This window comes from Channa argus, chromosome 19, assembly GCF_033026475.1.
Source record: "Channa argus isolate prfri chromosome 19, Channa argus male v1.0, whole genome shotgun sequence".
Lineage (NCBI taxonomy): Eukaryota > Metazoa > Chordata > Actinopteri > Anabantiformes > Channidae > Channa > Channa argus.
Window position 1 is genome coordinate 15,152,155 of NC_090215.1, and position 20,503 is coordinate 15,172,657.

General features: G+C 39.8%; 2 protein-coding genes across 7 annotated transcripts in view; one reads left to right on the forward strand and one right to left on the reverse strand.

Annotated features, from left to right (window-relative positions):
* Positions 1 to 12,388, forward strand: part of smarcd3b (SWI/SNF related, matrix associated, actin dependent regulator of chromatin, subfamily d, member 3b) — a 39,447-nt gene extending 27,059 nt beyond the window's left edge. For 4 of the 6 annotated variants that reach the window (XM_067486731.1, XM_067486732.1, XM_067486729.1 and 1 more), the window contains 10 exons: positions 488 to 610; positions 829 to 954; positions 1,615 to 1,710; positions 5,150 to 5,251; positions 5,562 to 5,723; positions 6,100 to 6,197; positions 7,731 to 7,866; positions 8,662 to 8,784; positions 9,446 to 9,547; positions 9,662 to 12,388. In XM_067486731.1, coding sequence (XP_067342832.1) covers positions 488 to 610; positions 829 to 954; positions 1,615 to 1,710; positions 5,150 to 5,251; positions 5,562 to 5,723; positions 6,100 to 6,197; positions 7,731 to 7,866; positions 8,662 to 8,784; positions 9,446 to 9,547; positions 9,662 to 9,715 — 1,122 coding nt within the window. In that variant the 3' untranslated portion in view covers positions 9,716 to 12,388. The remainder of the gene's footprint in view (positions 1 to 487; positions 611 to 828; positions 955 to 1,614; positions 1,711 to 5,149; positions 5,252 to 5,561; positions 5,724 to 6,099; positions 6,198 to 7,730; positions 7,867 to 8,661; positions 8,785 to 9,445; positions 9,548 to 9,661) is intronic. The other 2 variants (XM_067486730.1, XM_067486734.1) reach the window with 1 other exon arrangement.
* A 790-nt stretch (positions 12,389 to 13,178) lies between these two features.
* chpf2 (chondroitin polymerizing factor 2) lies at positions 13,179 to 19,536 on the reverse strand. Its single transcript, XM_067486727.1, has 4 exons — positions 18,268 to 19,536; positions 17,048 to 17,612; positions 16,749 to 16,931; positions 13,179 to 16,282 (listed from the first exon to the last, which is right to left on the reverse strand). Exons 1-4 carry the CDS (start codon positions 18,537 to 18,539, stop codon positions 15,008 to 15,010), a joined length of 2,295 nt encoding a protein of 764 aa, XP_067342828.1. The 5' UTR covers positions 18,540 to 19,536; the 3' UTR covers positions 13,179 to 15,007.
* Between the last annotated feature and the right edge of the window lie 967 nt (positions 19,537 to 20,503).

Below are 20,503 nucleotides of genomic sequence, written 5' to 3' on the forward strand. Positions count from 1 at the left end.
AAAACTGAGTGTCTATGTTAAAGTAACCAAAAATAAATCATTCGGGTTTGTCCCATAAAGATACCAGCAGACAGAGTTGAATTAATGATTTCTCCAACTTTAAAGATGTTCAGAGGGGAAAGTAGGGCTAATGTTCTTGAAACAAGATAATGACACCCCACCAGCAGCACCAACAGCCAGTCTGCTCAAGAGAGTCTGATGTCATAGTACAGACTTAAAATCTTAAATAATATTATTAATTTAAACAGCAGACAATAGTTTGAAAATAAAAATGGGTATAAAACATGTTGAACTTGGATTCACCCACCTGCTATAGTACAAATTGATGATTGTTTTCTTGAAAGTGTTTTTAATAAATCTTCATATGTGATCTCTATGTTTACGTCATCCTGCCAACCTCATCAGGAGGTTGTTGTACAGTTAGTGAGAGAGACTGTTAAAGCCTGATTTGTACATTACATCAGATTGTCCTCTTCCCTCTGAGCAGATTCGTGAGTTGGTCCCAGAGTCTCAGGCCTACATGGACCTGCTGGCATTTGAGCGCAAACTGGACCACACCATCATGCGTAAACGCGTGGACATCCAGGAAGCACTGAAGAGACCAATGAAGGTAAGAAAAAGAAATCATGACCCACATGTATACACTGCAACATAATCTATTTATTGCTGAAAACTCACTTGACTTCTTCAGTCGTGTAATTTTGAAACAATTTTGTTGCTATATTGAGCAAATCGGTTAAGACAGGGAAGCGGGACCATAACGTTTTAGTTCAATATTTTTGTGAAATATTCCTTTAAACTTTGATTTTTAATGTGCCCTTGTGTCAGCAGCAAAAGCGTAAACTGAGGCTTTACATATCCAACACATTCAACCCTGCGAGACCGGACGCAGATGACTCAGATGGCAGCATTGCTTCGTGGGAATTGAGAGTAGAGGGGAAGTTGCTGGATGACGTAAGTTTTGTTTCACAGTGCATATTTTATTTATTTATTATTTTAAATTAGACAAATTACACAAACTGTGTTACCCAGGCTATGTGTGGTACAGCTCCAGGGTTTGGTATTACTATATATCATTGTGGATGAATTCACAGAGATAATGATCTGTTCATTTAGTATAAAGTGTGCCACTCTTTGAGCCATGAAGCTGCTCAGGGCCCTTTTTTGGCAAACAGTCATGACAGCCCAAAACTGACTGTCTCAGAATTTAAAGTAAATGATTGATGTTTGTGAATAGTGTTCAAAGAGAGTGTAGATGCAGAATGATGTTAATTTTTATTCTGCGCCATCAGCCTTGCTTCAAAATGCTCTGATGTTCTCAGAAGTCCAGAGCAAGGCCATCATTTCACAGTGGTAGGAAGCATTTAGGTTTCATAAGCCACAAATATTTCTGGTTGAGCTCTGAGGAAGTGGAGCCTGAGAATGTCTAGTGTCTTAGTTTCTGATCTCATTTAGCCTCTTGTGGGCTTTTGATGACTAATGTTGCTATAAGCAAAGGCACATAGACAAGTGTTTGCATTTATGTTCTTTCTTTTACTAGTTTGGTTTGTATATGCTTATTTCTGATTATAGACATTACCTGACCATTGATACACCTGTCTGTCTGTTCTGCAGCCAGGGAAGCAAAAGAAGAAGTTCTCTTCGTTTTTTAAGAGCCTGGTGATAGAGCTCGACAAAGACCTCTACGGTCCTGACAACCACTTGGTTGAGGTCAGTTCAAACATGTCCAATGCAATCATCCACCATCTGATTACCCTTTTACCTACTCTTTAATGATGGCAGATGTCACGATAATCTGCATTTTTGTATAAAATAAATGTCAGACAGCACACAGATGTACCTCGCCTTTAAATGCCATCAGTGGGGCATTTCTGCATGTTTTGGCTCTCATGTCATTGTATCTAATTTAACTATTTAAGCTGTAAATAATAAAACACATTTTTTGCTCCAGCACAGTTGATTGGTCCTGAAACGATGACTATGAGTCTAAAATGCTACTTTACACATTCCACTACAGGCTATAGTAAGCAAACAGATCCACGGTGAAGAGGTAAAATTTAATAGTGTGATGTGGTGAAAAAGCAGGCAGGATGGGCAAGAGCATGGATTGGGTTGTAAGCATATACTGCAGGAGCTAGCATGGCCCGCACGCTAACAACAACAGCCCACAGAATTGCAAATTATGCAGCTTCTAATGAAATTCTTTACCTTATTCTCAATTTGCTTTAGACTCACTACAACCCACATTCCTCTTCTTTTCTGCTTATCTACCGGTTTCCACCTATTTCTGATCTAGACTCGGGTGGTTTTGATTTTAATTGCGCCAGACAGACAAAATGTCAAACAAATGTATTATGTTTGAGATGACATGCATTAGTGCTAAAGAGCTTCTCTTTGCTACACAGATCAATGAATCACTATTCAGCCATGCAGCCAGGGTCAGTGATGATCGCTTTACCATACAGAGGAGAGACTTGCTTAAATTGCGACGTTTGGTTAAAGCCCAAGCTGCAATCACTCAAACTAACCTGCTCCTTTTTTTTTTTTTACTGAATGTTCCCATTGGATAAGAACATAAAAACCGAGTGACAGAGTGGACTACACTCTCTCTTTTTCAGTAAATTGATTTTCTATAACAGAAAGGGAGTTTTGTTTTAATTTTCAGTATTGCAAGGTTGTTTTAACATGCAGGTGCAAAAGCAGAAAAAAACAAGATATTAAAAACAACCATTAGTCGCCCTTCACTTCGTATCTTCACAAAAAGTACTGACTGTAAAAAAAAAACACTTTAGGAGTTTGAGAGGAAAAATTATGACTTCTCAAGGTTGCTCCTTTTAAGAGCGTATTTTAGCCAGGCACTCAGGTGTTTTGCTATGAATGATTTTCCATTAAAAGAAAATTTTCTCTGCCTTGAGGTACAATCAGTACTTCATCTGTTCTGAGCCAACCATTGGTTGAAGGAAAACCTTACTGGGTGTTGCAGGCCAAGTTACTGCAATCAACTAAACTGAGAAGAGAATGTGTTTAAAGTGCTTTTCTTTTCAGCTGTCAAGCAGCTGACATTAAATTGATATGTAAACAGCATCTGCAGTAATTAAAACCCAACATATGAGTGTAACTGTGATCACTGCAACCAAAATGAGTACACCTGTGGTTTCAAGCTAACTGCAAGAAAATGCAAAAATGAAAATAAAAAATAGTCTCACTAATGAAGGATGTACTGACTTTTGTTTCAGATGATTCCTAAATGTGCACCTGAAACATTTCTTTTTTAAAAAATTTATTTATTGTTATCAATTAATTAACCTTTGGCCAAAAACTACAACAGCAACAAATGTAATTAATGAAAACCGTATTAGACGTGCAGCATTTTGACCTTTAGTGATATTTGAACACACCTGTACAAACTGCTGTTGTAAATTGTATACGAAGACTAAAACACTCTCATGGCAATAGATGTATTTGCCTAGGTTAATATTTAGTTTTCTGTTTTTCATTCCTCTGAAGTCTCCTGAGTGTGATAACATTCAGCTGCATGACCACGTGGTTAACCCTTTGCTATCTTAGGTTCTCAGAACATTTTGCATGGCCATTTTGCAGAAGGTTGGCCTCTTACCAAACCACATTTATTAATATGTAAGTCCACATCAAAGCTGCAAGCTGCAGGTTAACTAACCTTAGGCAAGAAATGTAATTTAACCTTCACATGCGATCATATCAATGTTAACCGGGAAAACAAAAACTTCTCTTCGATAAAGTTCAGAAAAAAAAACAAAATTTAAATTATGATAAGTTTAGAACCTATTAAGTGCAAGTCTACTGTTGAATGCTAGTGCTAACATAGTGTGCTGACATGCTGCCGATGCCAATGCTAATATGCACGTGTACTGCTTTACAAGTTCACCATTCTAATTTAGCCAGCTAACATGCTAATATTTGTTCATTAGAACTTTTTTTTTATGCAAACCACAGTCTTCTCACCTCTCTCAGAAGATCAGTGAGTGAAGCTCAGTGAAGTTCAGTGAATCTCCCTGGTGTCCACAAATGATATGCAATCTCCCCTTAATTGGATATTTCCTCGGTTGTTAGCAAGTGAACCTATTATTTCCCTATTGCATGTTTTTTTTTTTATCCATTCGGCTCATTTAGAGTCGCCACAGCGGCTTTGGCACAGTTTTTTTTTTTTAATGCCGGATGCCCTTCCCTCCGCAACCCTCCCCGATCTCTACCGGGCTTGGGATCTGCGCTGCACGGATGGGGATGGGCTGTTGGGGGTTCAGTATCTTGCCCAGGGACACCAGCTGACATAATCCAATAGGCTAACCCTATTCATCGATGTAATGGGTAGCAGACTATTGTTATATTTTTGACGCTCCTTTCCTATGGTAGTACAGAAAGAAAATGACTACCCCAATTTCACAACACAGACGCCACATGTAGAAAAAAAAAACACTGAAACAAATGCTGCAGGAAATGTTCCCAGTGGGCTGTCCAAGTGTATGATAACAGCAATCCTGTGGAAAACCGCAATGTCTATTCCAAATTTAATGGCAGTCCATCCAGCAGTTGTTCAGCCGTTGACATATTACTCAAAAGCCCAACAACAGTAAACCTCATGGTTGTGACAGAAAACGTCAGGGGATCAGATCATCAAAGGCCGTACAATTCATACTTTGTGCCATAAATGTACATAAGTTCATGGCAGTCTATCCACTAGTCGTATACCTTTGTACTGGATGAATGTTGATTGACTTTGCCATTGCCATATTAAATGCCACATTGCTAGTGTTCCTAAAAAAACATAATCTGCCTCATCAGGACTGTGTGGGTGTGATTTGATGTGATGGAAATGTGAGCAAATAACCCAACAGCAGCCATTATTGTTCTGATTCAAAGGCTGATGGATCCTGCATGGAAGCCACAGTCACAGGGAAACAATTGAACAAGATATGAATACTTGTGAAGTAACAATAACCGTTGTGAATTAAATATAAAACAGTGTGTTTTGCGGGACACCATTCCTCATAGCTGGTAAAAAAAATGATAAAAATTTGTGAGTATTAAAGCAACAAATAATGATCACTCAGGATGAATAAACACAGATTAAGGTGTCTAGTGAATTTGTGGCCTTTCGTGTTTGCTCTTTCAGTGGCACCGCACACCCACCACCCAGGAGACGGACGGCTTCCAGGTAAAGAGGCCGGGAGACGTGAGCGTGCGCTGCACTCTGCTGCTGATGCTGGACTACCAGGTACAGGCAACCACACAGTCTCATGACAACTCACAGCTCTGTTCAGAAATAGGCTCTCCCATGTTACAACTGTGTGACTAATCCATTCCATTAATTCAGCTGTTGTAGTGACAACCTGCAGGCCTCACATAACCGATAACTACTGCTCTACTGAAACACTACAGTTCATTTAAGACTCCATTTCAAACCTGACATCTGTCTCCAAGCCAGGGAATACAATAAGGATGTCAGATGTGAGGCAGCTGATGCAAAGACTCGGAGGTGGGCGGTTGTAAAAAAGTGCGGTAATGTGATTATATCGTCTCCGCAGCCTCCCCAGTTTAAGCTGGACCCTCGCCTGGCTCGCCTGCTTGGCATTCACACTCAGACTCGCTCCTGCATCATCCAGGCCCTCTGGCAGTACGTCAAGACCAACAAGCTGCAGGACTCCCATGACAAGGAGTACATCAACTGTGACAAGTACTTCCAACAGGTATTAAACTCTCTGTCTGCTATAAATATTGCCAGTGTTGATGGAAATACGATTTTATTTGGAAAACATGAGCAATATGGAAAATATGTGTTTTGCAGCACCGCAGTGTTTCATATGACACGTGCTCCTAACATGCTCCTGTTTTCTACAGTCATAGTGAGACAAAACTTTCATTTCGGGCAAAACTAAATTGAAAAGACTAATGTGTCCATCGGCCCTACAGTTTCAAATAAATTCGGAATTTTAGCCTCATAAAAGACATTAATGTACATATAAACAGCATGATGCTCATCCATAGAAAGAAACGGTACAATTACCTGTTTGTGGCATTAGTATATTGTGGCTTCTACTTTAACTGTTATTATGTCCCCCACAGATTTTTGACTGCCCTCGGCTGAAGTTCTCTGAGATTCCCCAGCGTCTCACCAACCTCCTCTTACCCCCTGACCCGATCGTCATCAACCATGTTATCAGGTAGATTCCCGTTTTACTGTATATGAACCTGGAAAGACTGTATAAGATTAAATAAGTCCTATGCAAAAAAAACAACAACCAGTAGGCCTCTTCTAAAATGCTTGTAGTCAGCTTTTCTCTGTAAGGTTTGTTCAAAGTCAGGTTCACCAAACCCTCTTATTTGGACAAACCTGTAGTTCACTGTTTGTTTGAAATTGCCTGTTCTGCTGCATTTGTGGGAAAGGTTCGTTCACAATTAGTAAAGAAAAGGAATGTCACAGTGCCGCCCTTCGGGTCTGCTGTCAGTAATCCCAAACTAATATATAGTAAATAGGAATATATCAGAAGCTGTAGTAATGTAAGAGGACTCCTATCAAAAAACAAGTTAACCGTACATCTGTCAGTGAGCTGGGACCTGCTGCTGTACTGTGACCACCTATAAAGACGGCTTAAAACACTAGGAAACATCTTTCTAAGCAATAGTCCGTATGACAAAGATGTGAAATGGCAGTCACTCAGATATGACATATTATATTACAGTCTACGCTGGTGTTACACGGTCAGGTGTTACAGCAAAAAGATGAGACCTAGAGACTAGACTGAGAACCTGAATAACAGCGACAGGGTTTCTACCTAGTTACTGAAATGTACAAAATTTTCTAATGCAAATACTAAAAATTACACTAATGCTCCGTCTGTTAGCAGTCAGATGATAATCTAGTGAAGAGAATATTCATTTAGCATTAAGGTGGTTATTATCTGTATATATTTATATATTTATACATCAATTTCAGTATCGTATTTAAACCCCAAATTCATTCAAACCATTGTTTTCCTTCTGTGGACAAAGGTAAACAGTTTGTTTACTTGGGGGGAAAAAATCTGTTCAAAATGACAAACAAATAATATATGTAAGAATAATTATACACAAAGAAGACTTTTATTGTTGTTTTTTTTTACATGTTCTCTTAATGTTAAGTTCCTGCATCATTCCGTGTTTATGATAACTATGGGGTGACCATTGATTGATTGACCATCTTTGCATTTGTAAAAAAATTGCTACTAAAATATATTTAATTGGATATGCAATAAATCTTTATACCATGGAACTTTGTGTGACCAATATATAAGTTCAATTTAAAAAAATTATTTAGGAATGTCCGACTTAAAACAGTGTATAATTAAATAAACAAATACTGTACCACAATTAGGGCCACTCTACATCACGAACAGTCCAATTCTAATTAATGTTTTTGTAACTTAATGTTGTTCAGCATTGTGGTTATTCACTACACAAAAAAGAAAGGAATATAAAGAAACATCTAATTAGTTAAAAAAAGGTGCAATGGTTTCATGGATCAGTAAAGCTGCGGGCACCAAGCTTTGCTTTCAGGGATTTATTGAATGCTCTCAATTTTGGTTCTGCAAGGATTTTGGAAACTCACTTAACCTCTGCAAAAATGAATGTGCTAGTGTTCACCTCTAAGATTTGCGGTTTATTAATCTTGTTTTCCTTCTTTTCTCTCCCTTTTTTTGTTCGTGCTGCCTGTTAAGTGTGGACCCCAACGACCAGAAGAAGACGGCCTGCTATGACATCGACGTGGAGGTGGAAGATCCCCTGAAGAGCCAGATGAGCAGCTTCCTCCTCTCCACCGCCAACCAGCAGGAAATAGCCTCACTTGACAACAAGGTGAGATTAAAAATATACATGCTTCGACTTGATTTTATCTTACTTTGATACTCTATATAACAATGACGTGATCATTTGACTGCCTCATGGAAACTGCAAATTCTGTTGCCCAAATTTTCAACAGAAGCCTGTTGTGTTATTGCAGAAGTTTTCATGTGGCAGCTGTTCTGCTCTTCTAAATTTACATGCTATTTTAATTTTACGTGGCGGCAGAGGTGCACCTATGTCCTGATGGTACATGTGTTTATCTCATTTATCTAAACTTTTACAGCAAGATCATTCATCACAACACAATGCTAGGGGCTAAGACATGCAAAAGAAGAATGCCATTTGCCTATGAAGCAGTGAGCAGCTAAAATCGAAACCTTTGTTGAAAAGATATTTAGATACTTTATTGGCCTACTTTCATTCACTGGAATGTTTGAACGATAATGCAATGCAGATACTCCTGAACAGAGATGCTATTGTTTGTGGACAACATTTAAACTCTCAATCCCATCCAGAGGTAGGTAGGGGTAGGAGTCTAGTGTAAAGAATAGGTTCAAATTTTTCTTAAAACCATATTTGTAACAATAGTAAAGCCCAATAGACGTGATGGGGGTTAACATGCACAATGCGTGTTCTGTCCACATCCATGTTCTGTAAACATATAGTGCTTTAAGGAAGATTTAAAATCTATCCTCTAGGGGTCTTCAGAATACCAAGAGGCTCCAGCATTTTTGAAGAGGTGATAGCAGTAGAGGAATCACAAACATTTGTGTGTTTTGTTGATGTAGCATGTTACTCCTCCTTCAGATCCACGAGACCATTGAGTCCATCAACCAGCTGAAGATACAAAGAGACTTTATGCTCAGCTTCTCCAGAGATCCCAAGGGCTACATCCAGGACTGGCTCAAATCTCAGAGCCGAGACCTCAAGGTTTGATATTACTATTTACAGTATATTCAGATGCACACACGCAGAAGCCACTGCTTTCACAACTAAAATCACCCTGAAAGAACAATTTGTTGCTTTGACAGTGCCATAATTTCTAGATGTTAGTATGGATCAGTCATGACTGCAAACCACTGAAACAGACAATGGGAGGATTTGGAAGGCCTGAGTGTGTAAAGGTGGTAATTATGTGACAACCAATAAAGAGTCATAAAGTCAGCCTCATTTATTTTTATAGCATTACATAAAAGACCTGACTAAAAGTATAAGGTCCACCTAGCAACCATCAGAGGCTAGCGAAACTTCATGAAAGGTCAGCATAATAATAAGGAATCATCTTCAGGGGACCATCTGTTCATACAGTTTTCCAAGGTGTTGCAGAGAGATCGATCAACTAACATTGCTGCCAATGGATAAAAAATAATGGGTTGGACATTTTCTTTCTGATGATACCAATTATGCAAAAACTCTTGACGTGGCATCATTCATCTCAAACACTGCATTGTGTTTACATGCACTAAAATAGGTCAGCTCATGCACAGTCAGCTTTCTGGAGAAAGCCGATTTCTTGTCACATATAACATACAGTTAGTGGTGGTTATGGTTTAGTCCTATGAATGACCATTGTGTCTCTCATTTTGTGTAGTTAATGACAGATGTGGTGGGGAATCCTGAAGAGGAGAGGAGGGCGGCGTTTTACCACGAGCCCTGGTCCCAGGAGGCTGTGAGCCGCTATTTCTACTGCAAGGTGAGGAATCAACACCTCAGCGTCTTTTGCATTCAGTCTAAAACATCCTGTAGCTTTGCCTCTAGCAGTTTGGGTTATGGGCTCATGGTTTTCTTTGTCCTTTTTACACATCAGATCCAGCAGAGGAGACAGGAGCTGGAACAGGCCTTAGCTGTCCGCAACACCTAAACCAAGGCCCTCCTGAAGCTCTGCATCTGATTTCAGAGTCACACGCTGGTGTGTGTATGTTTGTGTGTGTGTGTGTGTGTGTGTGTGTGTGTGTGTGTGTGTGGCAATAGCAAGGCTATTGCTCTAGTCTGGGAAAACCATACACCTCTCAAAATGTAAAAAAAAAAAAAAAAAGAAAGAAGTACATTTTCAACAATGGAATTTCTGAGATATTCCCAATGTCTGAGAAAAAATTTTGAATCAGACGAGCTGATCTTCACTCGACAGCAGCGATGTGATCAGATCTCAAAGCGCATGTGTGCCCACTGTATATTTTTCTCATTTTGTGCTGGACTGTAAGGACAGACATCAATGCTAACCACGCGTATTCAACTGCATGGCCGACCCAAGGAGATCGACCTCTCGGACCACAAACATCCTAAGACTAGGAAACAAAACTTTCCTCTCCATTCGTACTTTCTGCTTTATCAATATGTCACTAGCAAAACCCCCTCTGTTTCTCTCCTTGTCGAGACAAACTGTCACTTAGCTGTTCACACACCACTGTGTTTTTGTATTCTCATCTCAAAGAGTTACTTATTGTGTCTGACAGAAATCTATGTGACGTAACCTGGCTGAGCCACCATATTTTCCAACTCTTTTTAAAACTCTTTATAATTGTTTTGCGGTGTGACTGTAAGCGTGGCTGTTTTAGTTGGTTCTCATTAGGAGAATGTTTTTTAAAAAGACTGATTAATTACACCAGCAAAGTTGAGATTAGAGTGTGATACATTAGGCGGTTGCAGGGAATCAATGCTATCTATAAACCAGAGGTGTGGATTTCATTCATTTTCAGGTTTAAAAACCTGGCACTGTGTCTCATAAAAGTCTTGTTAACCCCAACCAATTTTTTTTTTTTTTTATTGCTGTCAGTATTAGGTGACTGATCTTAAGTATTATTACAATAACATCTTCATGTGTATTTATAGCAAGTAGTGTTTTCGTGAAGAAGGAAACAAGTATTTATCATAATAATAGCTTTTCTTCCCTTAATTGTAGCAAAATGATAAATATGACTATAAATGTTGGACATGTTGACTGACTAGGATCAAAGTCACTCACTGCCTCTTCCTTGTGTAGTATTTTGCCTGTTAATGTTATGAAGGTGTTACCAAAGGTTACAACAAAAAGAAGAAACTGAAAGAGGAATGGGCAAAACTCCAAACCTGGGTTTAATGAAAAAAATGCAAAATTTCTTTTTAAGGTGGGCTACGCTTAACAAATCCAAACCTTTTGAAGAACATGTACGCCCACATGTTTTCTTAGTAGCCAATTAGCTCCCAGGCTTTACTAAACAAACTCTAAAATTGTTATGGTAGTGAACACTTAAGCCCAGGTTTGGAGACTTTTGTCCATTTCTTCACTTTTTATGTTACACGAAAAAGAAAAAATCAAGATTTTTTCTTTTCCAGAGATGTGAATGTGAATATGTTTTTTCCCTTAAAAGGGCCAACTGTACAGTATACGACTGTGTGTGTTTGTTTGTGGTTAGGGGATGGGTGAGTTACATGGTGCAGTATGGGAGCTCCATGAGTTTTGAATTAGTAGGGCAGGAATGTTTAGTGTTCCTCTGTGTACTATCTCGGGTCGGGATGGTTTATTTTAGGTCCATCCCATATCTATCATGGGAGCTAGAAGCTGCAACAAAGAAAGACCTCCCTCACTTTCAACCTCAGTGGCTGTAACACATGATTTAATCTGCACCGATCTCACTTTTTTTAATGACTTGTATGTATATGTTGTAATATCAAATGAAGGATTTTGTTTTTCCACAGCAGTCAGTTTCTAGCTGGAACCTTATCTGGGTTTCTTTGCACTGTGCTGTAACTATTTGTCGGGACTCAATTCATCACGGGTGAGACCCTCTTATTAACCCAGCATATACAAAAGTCATTGGTTGATTTCGCAATGACCTATGCATGCTTCATGGACATCTGATGATGTGTAAATATATACATATATATAAAAAGATGGCATGGCAATCTGTGATAAGAAATAAGACTTGTCACATGCGTTGAAATGCCTTCTGGAGACTTTCTTTTGCCAAAAATGATGTGCTCTACCAGCAACTAACTGTAGGTGTGAGTTTTCTGAAATGTGTGTTTTGTTTTGTTTTTTGTTACTAGGATTAAGTTATATTAATTGCACTCATTAGAGGAAAAACAATAGACATTAATATCTTATATAGTCCTGTGACAGACCCAGAGTGATTTTTCTTTGTATTGCCAGGGCATTCACATTGTTGTCACTAAATCACTAGCACCCTCTTGTGGAGGAAGTGTGAGGCTGCAGCTCCTGCATGACCAGCTGTGAGCAGCACTGTGCCAGAATATCTGACACAATGTTAACAGACTACTGTGTCTCCTGTAACTAAACCATGGCATACTGTTGACATGTTCATCCCACTCCCTGCATGTGTTTGTGAAGAGTGGGAACTGCTCTTTCTCTGTTTACACTGTTGTCAGAGAGTCGCTGACGTGAGGAATATAGTACACATAATACTGTATACCTGTAAACAGCAAAACTTGTTTGGGGATTACGTTCTGCAAAAAAAGAAAAAAGGGAAAACAGCTGTAACACTGGGAGACAGCCTGATGTAAATAAAAAAGCGCTTGCCAAAGTTTGTAAATGCCATGATATCTAAAGTCTTTTTTTCCCCCCACTTTACTATGCATACAACAGATCATTGACTCCATTTTCTATCTATAGAAAATGATGCAATTAGATATTATTGCCCTTTATGGCAGAGTTGCATATTAATATATTGTATTAAATAGAGCTTCTTAAAGCTCATTGGCTTAAAAACAAATCTTATTATTAGGATGCTGTTTGAACTAAAGGTCTTTATTCTGTGTTCAAAATGTAGAAATTGCTCTTTAATGTCACAAAGATGTAAAATTAACTGTTGCTTACACTAAATGTAATTTTTATTTTTAAGTTATGACTTATTAGATAATATACTGTATAATACCACAGTAAATGGCCTAAAACAAGGCATTAGTTCAACTCCGTCAAATTTTCACTTTGAAAGGTTACATTATATAAAAAAAATTTCTGAGGTCAAGACATGTCTAGACTGAAGAAAAGACATTAAACTAAAATAGGAGTCAGTGACTTCATGAACTATGCTACTGAGCTTTACTTTCAGTGCCCGTATTGCTATTACCATTTATTCTGTAACTGCACGAATTATTGCATTGTAGGGTTAAAACTTTAGAGCAACCTTTCTTTCTCTGTCACTTTACGCACTTACAGTTAGCAGGAAGTTGCTCATAAATCAACATATTGTGAAGGAAATTGGGGAATGTTTAACCAAATGTTTTACATAAGCAAGTTCACTAGTTTTGTGATCTTTATGGCTTTACTCAATAATCTAAACCATTTAACTATTTGGTACTTAAATACTGAAAGGCAAGCGGAAACTGTTTTCAGAATTTTAATAACGACCTTGTTTTCTAAAACACACCTATTGAATTTTCCACAGTAAAAATGCACAACTGTATTTGAACATCATAGCTCCAAGACCCAGTTTTAAAACTTTATTAAAAATTAAATAAATTCTTGCAGTTGTTCAAAAAAAAATTCTACTTAATATGTTAACTGGATAATGACATGCAAAAATGGAAACAACAGACTTTTACGTAGCCACAGTAATGTTGTAAAGCTATGAATTAGTAGACTGCAAAGACATCTTTCTTGTGATTACTTTGAATAAAAGACTAAAAACTATTGTAATTTTTAAAAGCAGATAATGTGCCTTTATGAAGTAACTTGCTAGTCCCATTTAAATGGGAGTAACTTAAACACTGCACCTGATAGTCACATCTTTATTCAAGGCACTCAACTTTTTTTTTTCCGCACAAACCAATATCCAACCAACTGTGCTTTGCTACATTAGCCTTTTTATAAGAGTGCTCTCATACTCTGCATTAGCAAGGTGTTCATCTTGGACTCAAAGTCACACGTGGGTTAAGTTTCCTACGTGAGCCAAGTGTTGGTCAGAGGTGGCAGACAGACATTTTATTGTTCGCTGACCTCACCACAAAGGAACAGGCAGAGGTCTTTCCACACTGAATTGCTGACTGCAGCCGTGCTCCCACCTCAGAAAGAGCCTCTTTCACTCTGCTGCTACACTGTTCTCCTGAGCCGACACCCCTCACATGGGGAGGTTTTGTGGGCGGGGGAGGATAGGGGACCTCAGAAATGAGGAGGAGAGGGCTGTATGAAATAAGCCATTCAGCTTGTTCAGCCATTCTGCTGTGAAGGTTAACCACCTACACCATGGCGGACCTTGGATAGGTAGACAGGACCCTCCCTCTGGGTAAGACTTTCATTTCTCTCCCTAAAGACATGTGTACAGAATGCTTGCCAAAGTCCAAGGAGGCCTGGGTAAGGGTGGAGAATTTTTGACTTAATGAATGAGGAGATGAGGCGGGGCAAGCTGCTCTGGAACAAACTGTTCACGGCCTCCGGGTACTGCAGCTAAGCTTTTAGGCAAGCTTGAAGACAAGATGTATTACTCTGAATATAAGAATGTCAGCACTAGGGAAGTTACTTCAGCCATACTGACTTTTTCTTCAGCTCTGCCAAGCAAATAACAATGACTTCCAGGAGTAACAGTTGGAGCATTTCCCATACAGATCCTATAAACTGTTGCCCTTCGTGTCTAATGAAACATTTTTATACACTCTGAACACGAGTAAGAAACAACTCTCAACAGAAATATTGCTGTTTAATATCTTAAATATATATCTTAATAAAAAGGCAGCCAGCGGCTTCAGCTTGTTTACAGTATCTTCTTAAACATCTTCACTACAGAAAACATATGGCTCAAGTTTTTTCCCCCCCAGATTATTAACAATAAAGGCCTTTGCTTATTATTTCAAGACAAAATGTCTTATATTTGTTGGGAGAGTAAATATTGTTCCTCCACTTCTGCAAGACTACAGTACATCAACAGCAGCATTACAAGTAACAACTCTGTATTCTGTGAATGTTCACTTTTAAGGGAGTGTGTAAGAAGATCCAGTATGACTCAAAATTTGTTGAGGTCAAACTAATTCAAAGTTATAGACTCGTAAGTCAGAATTACTCATACACTCTGTGGGGAGATTTGTAGCCAGAGAATCCACATCCATCATCCACGCATTTGCTCTGTCCAAGTGTCCATGTCCAAGTGGAAGTGTGGTCATTTCAGTGTGTGGATCACAAAAGTACGCAAATACAATTCACATTGTTCTGTGCACCAGGCGTCTAGGTGCTGTTGGCCTGCTCCTGTTCAAACAGGGCCATGGCTAGATGTGAGCGTGAGCCCAGACCCTCCAGGTTGCTGAGCACACATCGGTGGTAGATGTCCTCACTGAACCGAGGGTTGCATGTTCGCCGCACGTATTTCTGGATCAGTGCTGGCTCTACAGCTCTGAACACATGTAGACCCGAGTAGCGAACAAATATGTCATACACATCCATGCTTTCCAGCAGTTCCTCATTGTCTAAGATATCAGCAGCCATCTTAGTGCGGGCTGTCATGTAGTCTGCATTGTAAAAGCAGGCCTCATCAAAGATGTGGCGGTCAAAGTGACCATCACGCAGAGACTCCGAGGTAAAAGAGGAGGATGCAGCGGAGGGCTGCTGGTCACGGTACATGACAGCAGGGCTGTATTCTTGGAAGTGGACGGGGAAGAAAACTTGCCAGTTGCTGATGGCATTCATTCTACAGCGGTTCAGGAAGTCAGAGTTCACTTCTGTCCAAACGCTAGCAAGAAAAAAGAGCGTGTCCACCGGGTGTTTCTTGGAGATGATGTCCATCAGCTTGACCTGCGAAGGCACCTCCGTCTTCACACTGATCCAGGGGATCTTCACATCTCCATAGCGTTTCTCCACCTCCCCAATCATGGCTTTGATGCCAGCAAACACATCACTCTGGCTGACTCGCTGTGCATCAAATGGATCATAAATGAACAAGAATGTGAGTAAAACATTATCATGGGTGTCGAGAGTGTTTGTCACATACATGTCAAGAAAGTTACTGACATAGTCCTGATCCTGGGCAGTGACCGGCAGGATGACCTGCACCCGTGTTGCCTCAGTCACATAAGGCATTGGGATAATCTCAACTGCACTTAAAGGTCGCAACAGGTTGACTCGTTTTGCAATGACTTGACTGTGGCCTTTTTGGGTGTAGGCCTCAAGCGCAAGGTCCAGCATGTACTCCATACCACGCGTAGGATCAAAGCGCCGGTAGCCGTTAAGCAGACGCCGTTTACGAAAGCGCAGCTGTGGCTGGTAAAGCTCATTTAGACGCTCCACCGCAATCTCCAAAACAGCATTTACATCGGCACGGTCTGCACCTTTGATCTCGCACTTCGGTGAGCTGTCGACACATGAGTAAATGTGCTCTTCTGTGAAGTATTCCCAGTTTATAACCTCAAAACGGGTTCTTGGTTGGAAGGGAGGGTTGATTCCAATAGGCCAATGGACTCCAGTCCTACCCTCTGGAGTCAAGTCACTCAGGTTGTTAATCTGCATCTGGAGGAGTACACACAAAAATATTTTAAATGTAAAATCAAAGCTAGAAAAGAATATGTTCAAACAGTGTAAGCATTTGCCTTTGTGGCTTCTTTGATTGCTCTGTGGTGTAAAGTATATTTAAAGTGGAATAAAAACATCACTAATCAACTAAAATTGGAAGCTACTTTGAAAGAATAACCATCATATTTTTAGACTCAGATGACATTGGAATTTAACACTTCATGTTCCAGAAAAACACCCCATGCCTTGTCTAGGCTTCTTGACATGTATAAATATTTTATCAGCCAGGAATTTTAACCTCAATTCCAAAGTGGGTGGGGTGGAGAACAGACCAAAGTGTATATTTTCAGTGAGAACTCATCACCACAGAGGCTCACTGGAGACAGTTCCATCCCATAGGAGTCATATATCAAATTTTGTAGTTGTTTGTAGATGTGAAAAATCCCTCTGCCGTGTAACAAACCTGCAGCTGTTGGATCTGCAGGTAAGTCCTTTCTAGCTCAATCTGACTGAAGCGTTTATGTAGGCGGTACATGAGGTTTGGTTCTGATACAGGATGCACTGTGAAGGCATTTTTAAACTCTGCACTGTCTTCACGCTCTGGATCTGCATTTTTCCCAAGCTCAAAGTAGAGGTAGGTCATCTCCTGTGAACCACACATACAGAGCAGGTAAGAAAAGGTAAGATTCCTCCAAACTACTTTGTTTAATAATCTCAGTGCGTTTTTCTATTGGTGTTTTTTTATTTATGTATTTGTTTTACCCCGTGCACTTCCACACAGCTGAGACCCAGGTAGTCTATAATGCAACGGCCAAGCCACTCATCAGGTCTCACACTGAGGATGTCATTACGGCAGGTGTCAAGATGGGGCTGCAGTCGGGCCAGCAGACTGCGAGACAGCAGGTAGCCATAACCCCCGTGGCAGTATCGGGCCTTCTCCTCCCCACCAATAAACTCCTCTGCCCTTCCCATATACAGGTCTTGACCTGCACTAAGGTGGCCCACCAGCTCTGACAGACGATCTGCCTGCATGTAAGTGTCATCCTGGGCTAAGTAGAACCAGTCGTAATCTGAGCCGTAATGCTGGTGGAGGTGGCGCACCGTCTCATACATTAGCCACACTGGGCGGTCGTCACCATGGGCCACTACGGTCATACCATGAGGCACCTTGGGGCTGCGCAAGCCTGTGAAGAAAAAGGTGCGGTGGAAGTGATGGGCAACTGTGCGGTTCACCGCCACAGCCAGTGTGTTCAGAGTGGCCCGAGAGGTCAGTACGCCCACCAGCAGTCGCTCTCTGATGCCTAGTTCAGTGTGGATATATCGAGTTCTAGAGATGTGAGGAATAAAGCAGAAATTAAAAGAACATCAGAGCACAAACATAATAACTGTGATATAACACAATCTACAGTCACCTTGTTTCCATCACAAGAAATGTAGACTGCAACAAAGTCAAACCTCTATAGCTATTAAAAGAGGCTTCAACATTTAAAAAATTAAAAAGGCGAGCAAGATATTCAAACCTGGGCTTTGTATTTGTACTAAGAGACAACCTACAGTATTGTCTGTAGGACAGTTATAGTGTACGTCCCTCTCAGTGCATTTAGATTATTACAAGAGAGATTTCAATGTAAGCCTATTAAAAAGAAATTAACAATTGTAAATCCTCTGAAATCAGATTGTCTCGGGTTCTTTAAACCAAACCCTGCCGGATTTGATTTAAAGCAGTTTTTTTTTTTTTTTTTTTTGTGGTGCTTCTTTAACAAAGCCATCTCAATATTTTTTGAAAAGGCAATTAGTTATTGTTTGTTAAACGCCCCTTTTCATACGATGGTTTATAGGCTATATGTTGATTGAAGTGAAAAGGATTACTGTGCACACCAATGTCATTTTTATTTCTTTGAACAGCTGGAAAAAGAAACTAAGCCAAACAAAACAGAAAATTAAAAATATAAATAGAAACACATTACATGTTCCACACTCACCGGAGAACTTTTTTATGTGGCTTGTTTGGGTCCTTGTGATATGGCACTATACGTGGCTGAAAGTCCTCTTCTGAAGCTCCATCCCTTAGGTCCCTTTTGGAATCTCCCCTCACCAAGAAAAGCATGCCATTACCTAGTCCGTCTCCACAGGACTCGTCAGTATCCCCTTGTGTCCAGGACACCATCAAAAGACTGAGACTGAATCCCAGAGACAAGCCGAGGATCAGGGGTAAAGCGGGCCTGAACAAGGCCATAAACGAGGAGAGACGCATGTCTGGAAGTTACGAGTTACACCAAATGAGGCTGTTTTGAAAAGAATGCACCGGCTACAGAGCATCTGAGGCCGAGTCAAGCCTCTTCCCTGTGTTAACACATTTAGCTGGTCAAAAAGGTCAGTCCGGAGAATCTTCTTAAACACTGACACAAAACTGCCCTTAACTGTCACATTATGCCTCTTTCCTCAGTCTCAGTGAGTAAAGCGGTCGTTGTAAAATATCCAATCAATCTATGACGCAAATATTATATGTGGACGTCGCGATGTAAATGATACATTAACTGTTTTGTCTCCAGCCCAGTTGTAACGTAGCCGCCACCTGCACCAGTTAAACTATTTTGTCCCTTTGGAGTTACATATATTGGCACTATTATTATTATTATTATTATTATTATTATTATCCATACATTAAATGGATTTAGCTGCTGTATATCGAACTAGGCAGGTTATGTTAGTCATTTCCATGTAAACTATGTACTTGACTCTTCACCTCCGCTAAGCCAACACCGTGGTACATTAGCATAATTTCGGCTAACGTTAACCGTAAACGCTGGGGGCTAGCGTTACATCCACGGTCAGCTAACTAAAGTAGATACACGGGAAAGATCGCCAGGTAAAATTTACAGTTTGTCTAGACGTTAAGGGAACGAGTTAAAAGTTTTCCTCAATCTAATGGAAATTACAACCCCGCGGGAAGAGCCATCAGGGAGCAAGCTAACGTGCTAGCATCGGGTCCGTTGTTCCAGTGCAGATATGTCGCTTCTCGTTAATGTTACATCGCTGCGAGCACTGTCTCGGCTGAACAGATCCCGTTCTTCATCGCTGATACAGACAAAAAGCCAACGAACACGGCCACACATATGTCGTCCATTTCCTTGAGGTTCTCGACTTCCTCAAACATAGATTGCCACACCATCACTCACACACGGTAAAAAAAAAAAAATACCGTCGCCTTCACGTCGTTTTTTTTTCCGCCCTCATCATCAGTGACTGAGTCGCTGCAGCATCACCGCATCCTGCTGCATTATCTACGAGGATGGCTGAAAAACGCCACAACTATAAAATATCACGCTTTCATAATTGTCGTATTAGTGTTTGTGTTACATTGTGTTACATGATCTTTAGGATCGGATTAAATTCCTCCTCCTAGAGCCTAACGTGTGGTTGCGTTAGCCCCTTTTCGTCATTGCTGTACCATTCTTTGATTCCCAAGGCACACGGAAAACCTAGAAAGTGTCTTAGTGAACTGACAGTAAAATGCCTATCATCTTCATAAATAATCGATAGTTTATTCAAATATGCAAAACAATCACTCATTATAGCTTCTAATTGCTTATGCTGGGTTGCCAGTTTTCTGTAAAACAAGTAGGGTTTGTTCATCCTTCAGGAAATTGTAGTACCAACCTGCTTAAGCAAACACAGGACATAAAATTTAAATTAAAAGCAAAAAAAATAAAAGGTTGGAATGTTGCTTCGCAAGAAGTGGGTATACTATATGATTTAAGGGACAACCATATACAAGTACCAAATACAGTACTTGTCCACAAGCTGACTAAAAATGTATTTTTAATAAGAGACAAGTAATTATTTTGTCTGAACCTGTTCTTAAAAACATAGAGACCTTGTACCAAATAGACAGATCATGATAATGATTTGTTTGGGATACTGCCTCTGTTACACTCGGTGTCATGTACCTGACCTTAAGCAACGAGCATAATCGTCATTGGTTGGATCATTACTACTTTTCTTATATTATTATATAGTTTAATAAAAGTATTTTTCTTTTAAATAAATACGAAACCAAAAAAGTTTGCAGACCCAGAATTAGAGAGTCAGTATAGTTCATAGAGATAAGATGAATTGACACAGACACTTTCTATTTAGGCCGATCCATTAACTGCATTATTTTATCGATTTATGAATGAACTTTGCCACTAAATTAGGAGTAAATTGACCTTTTTG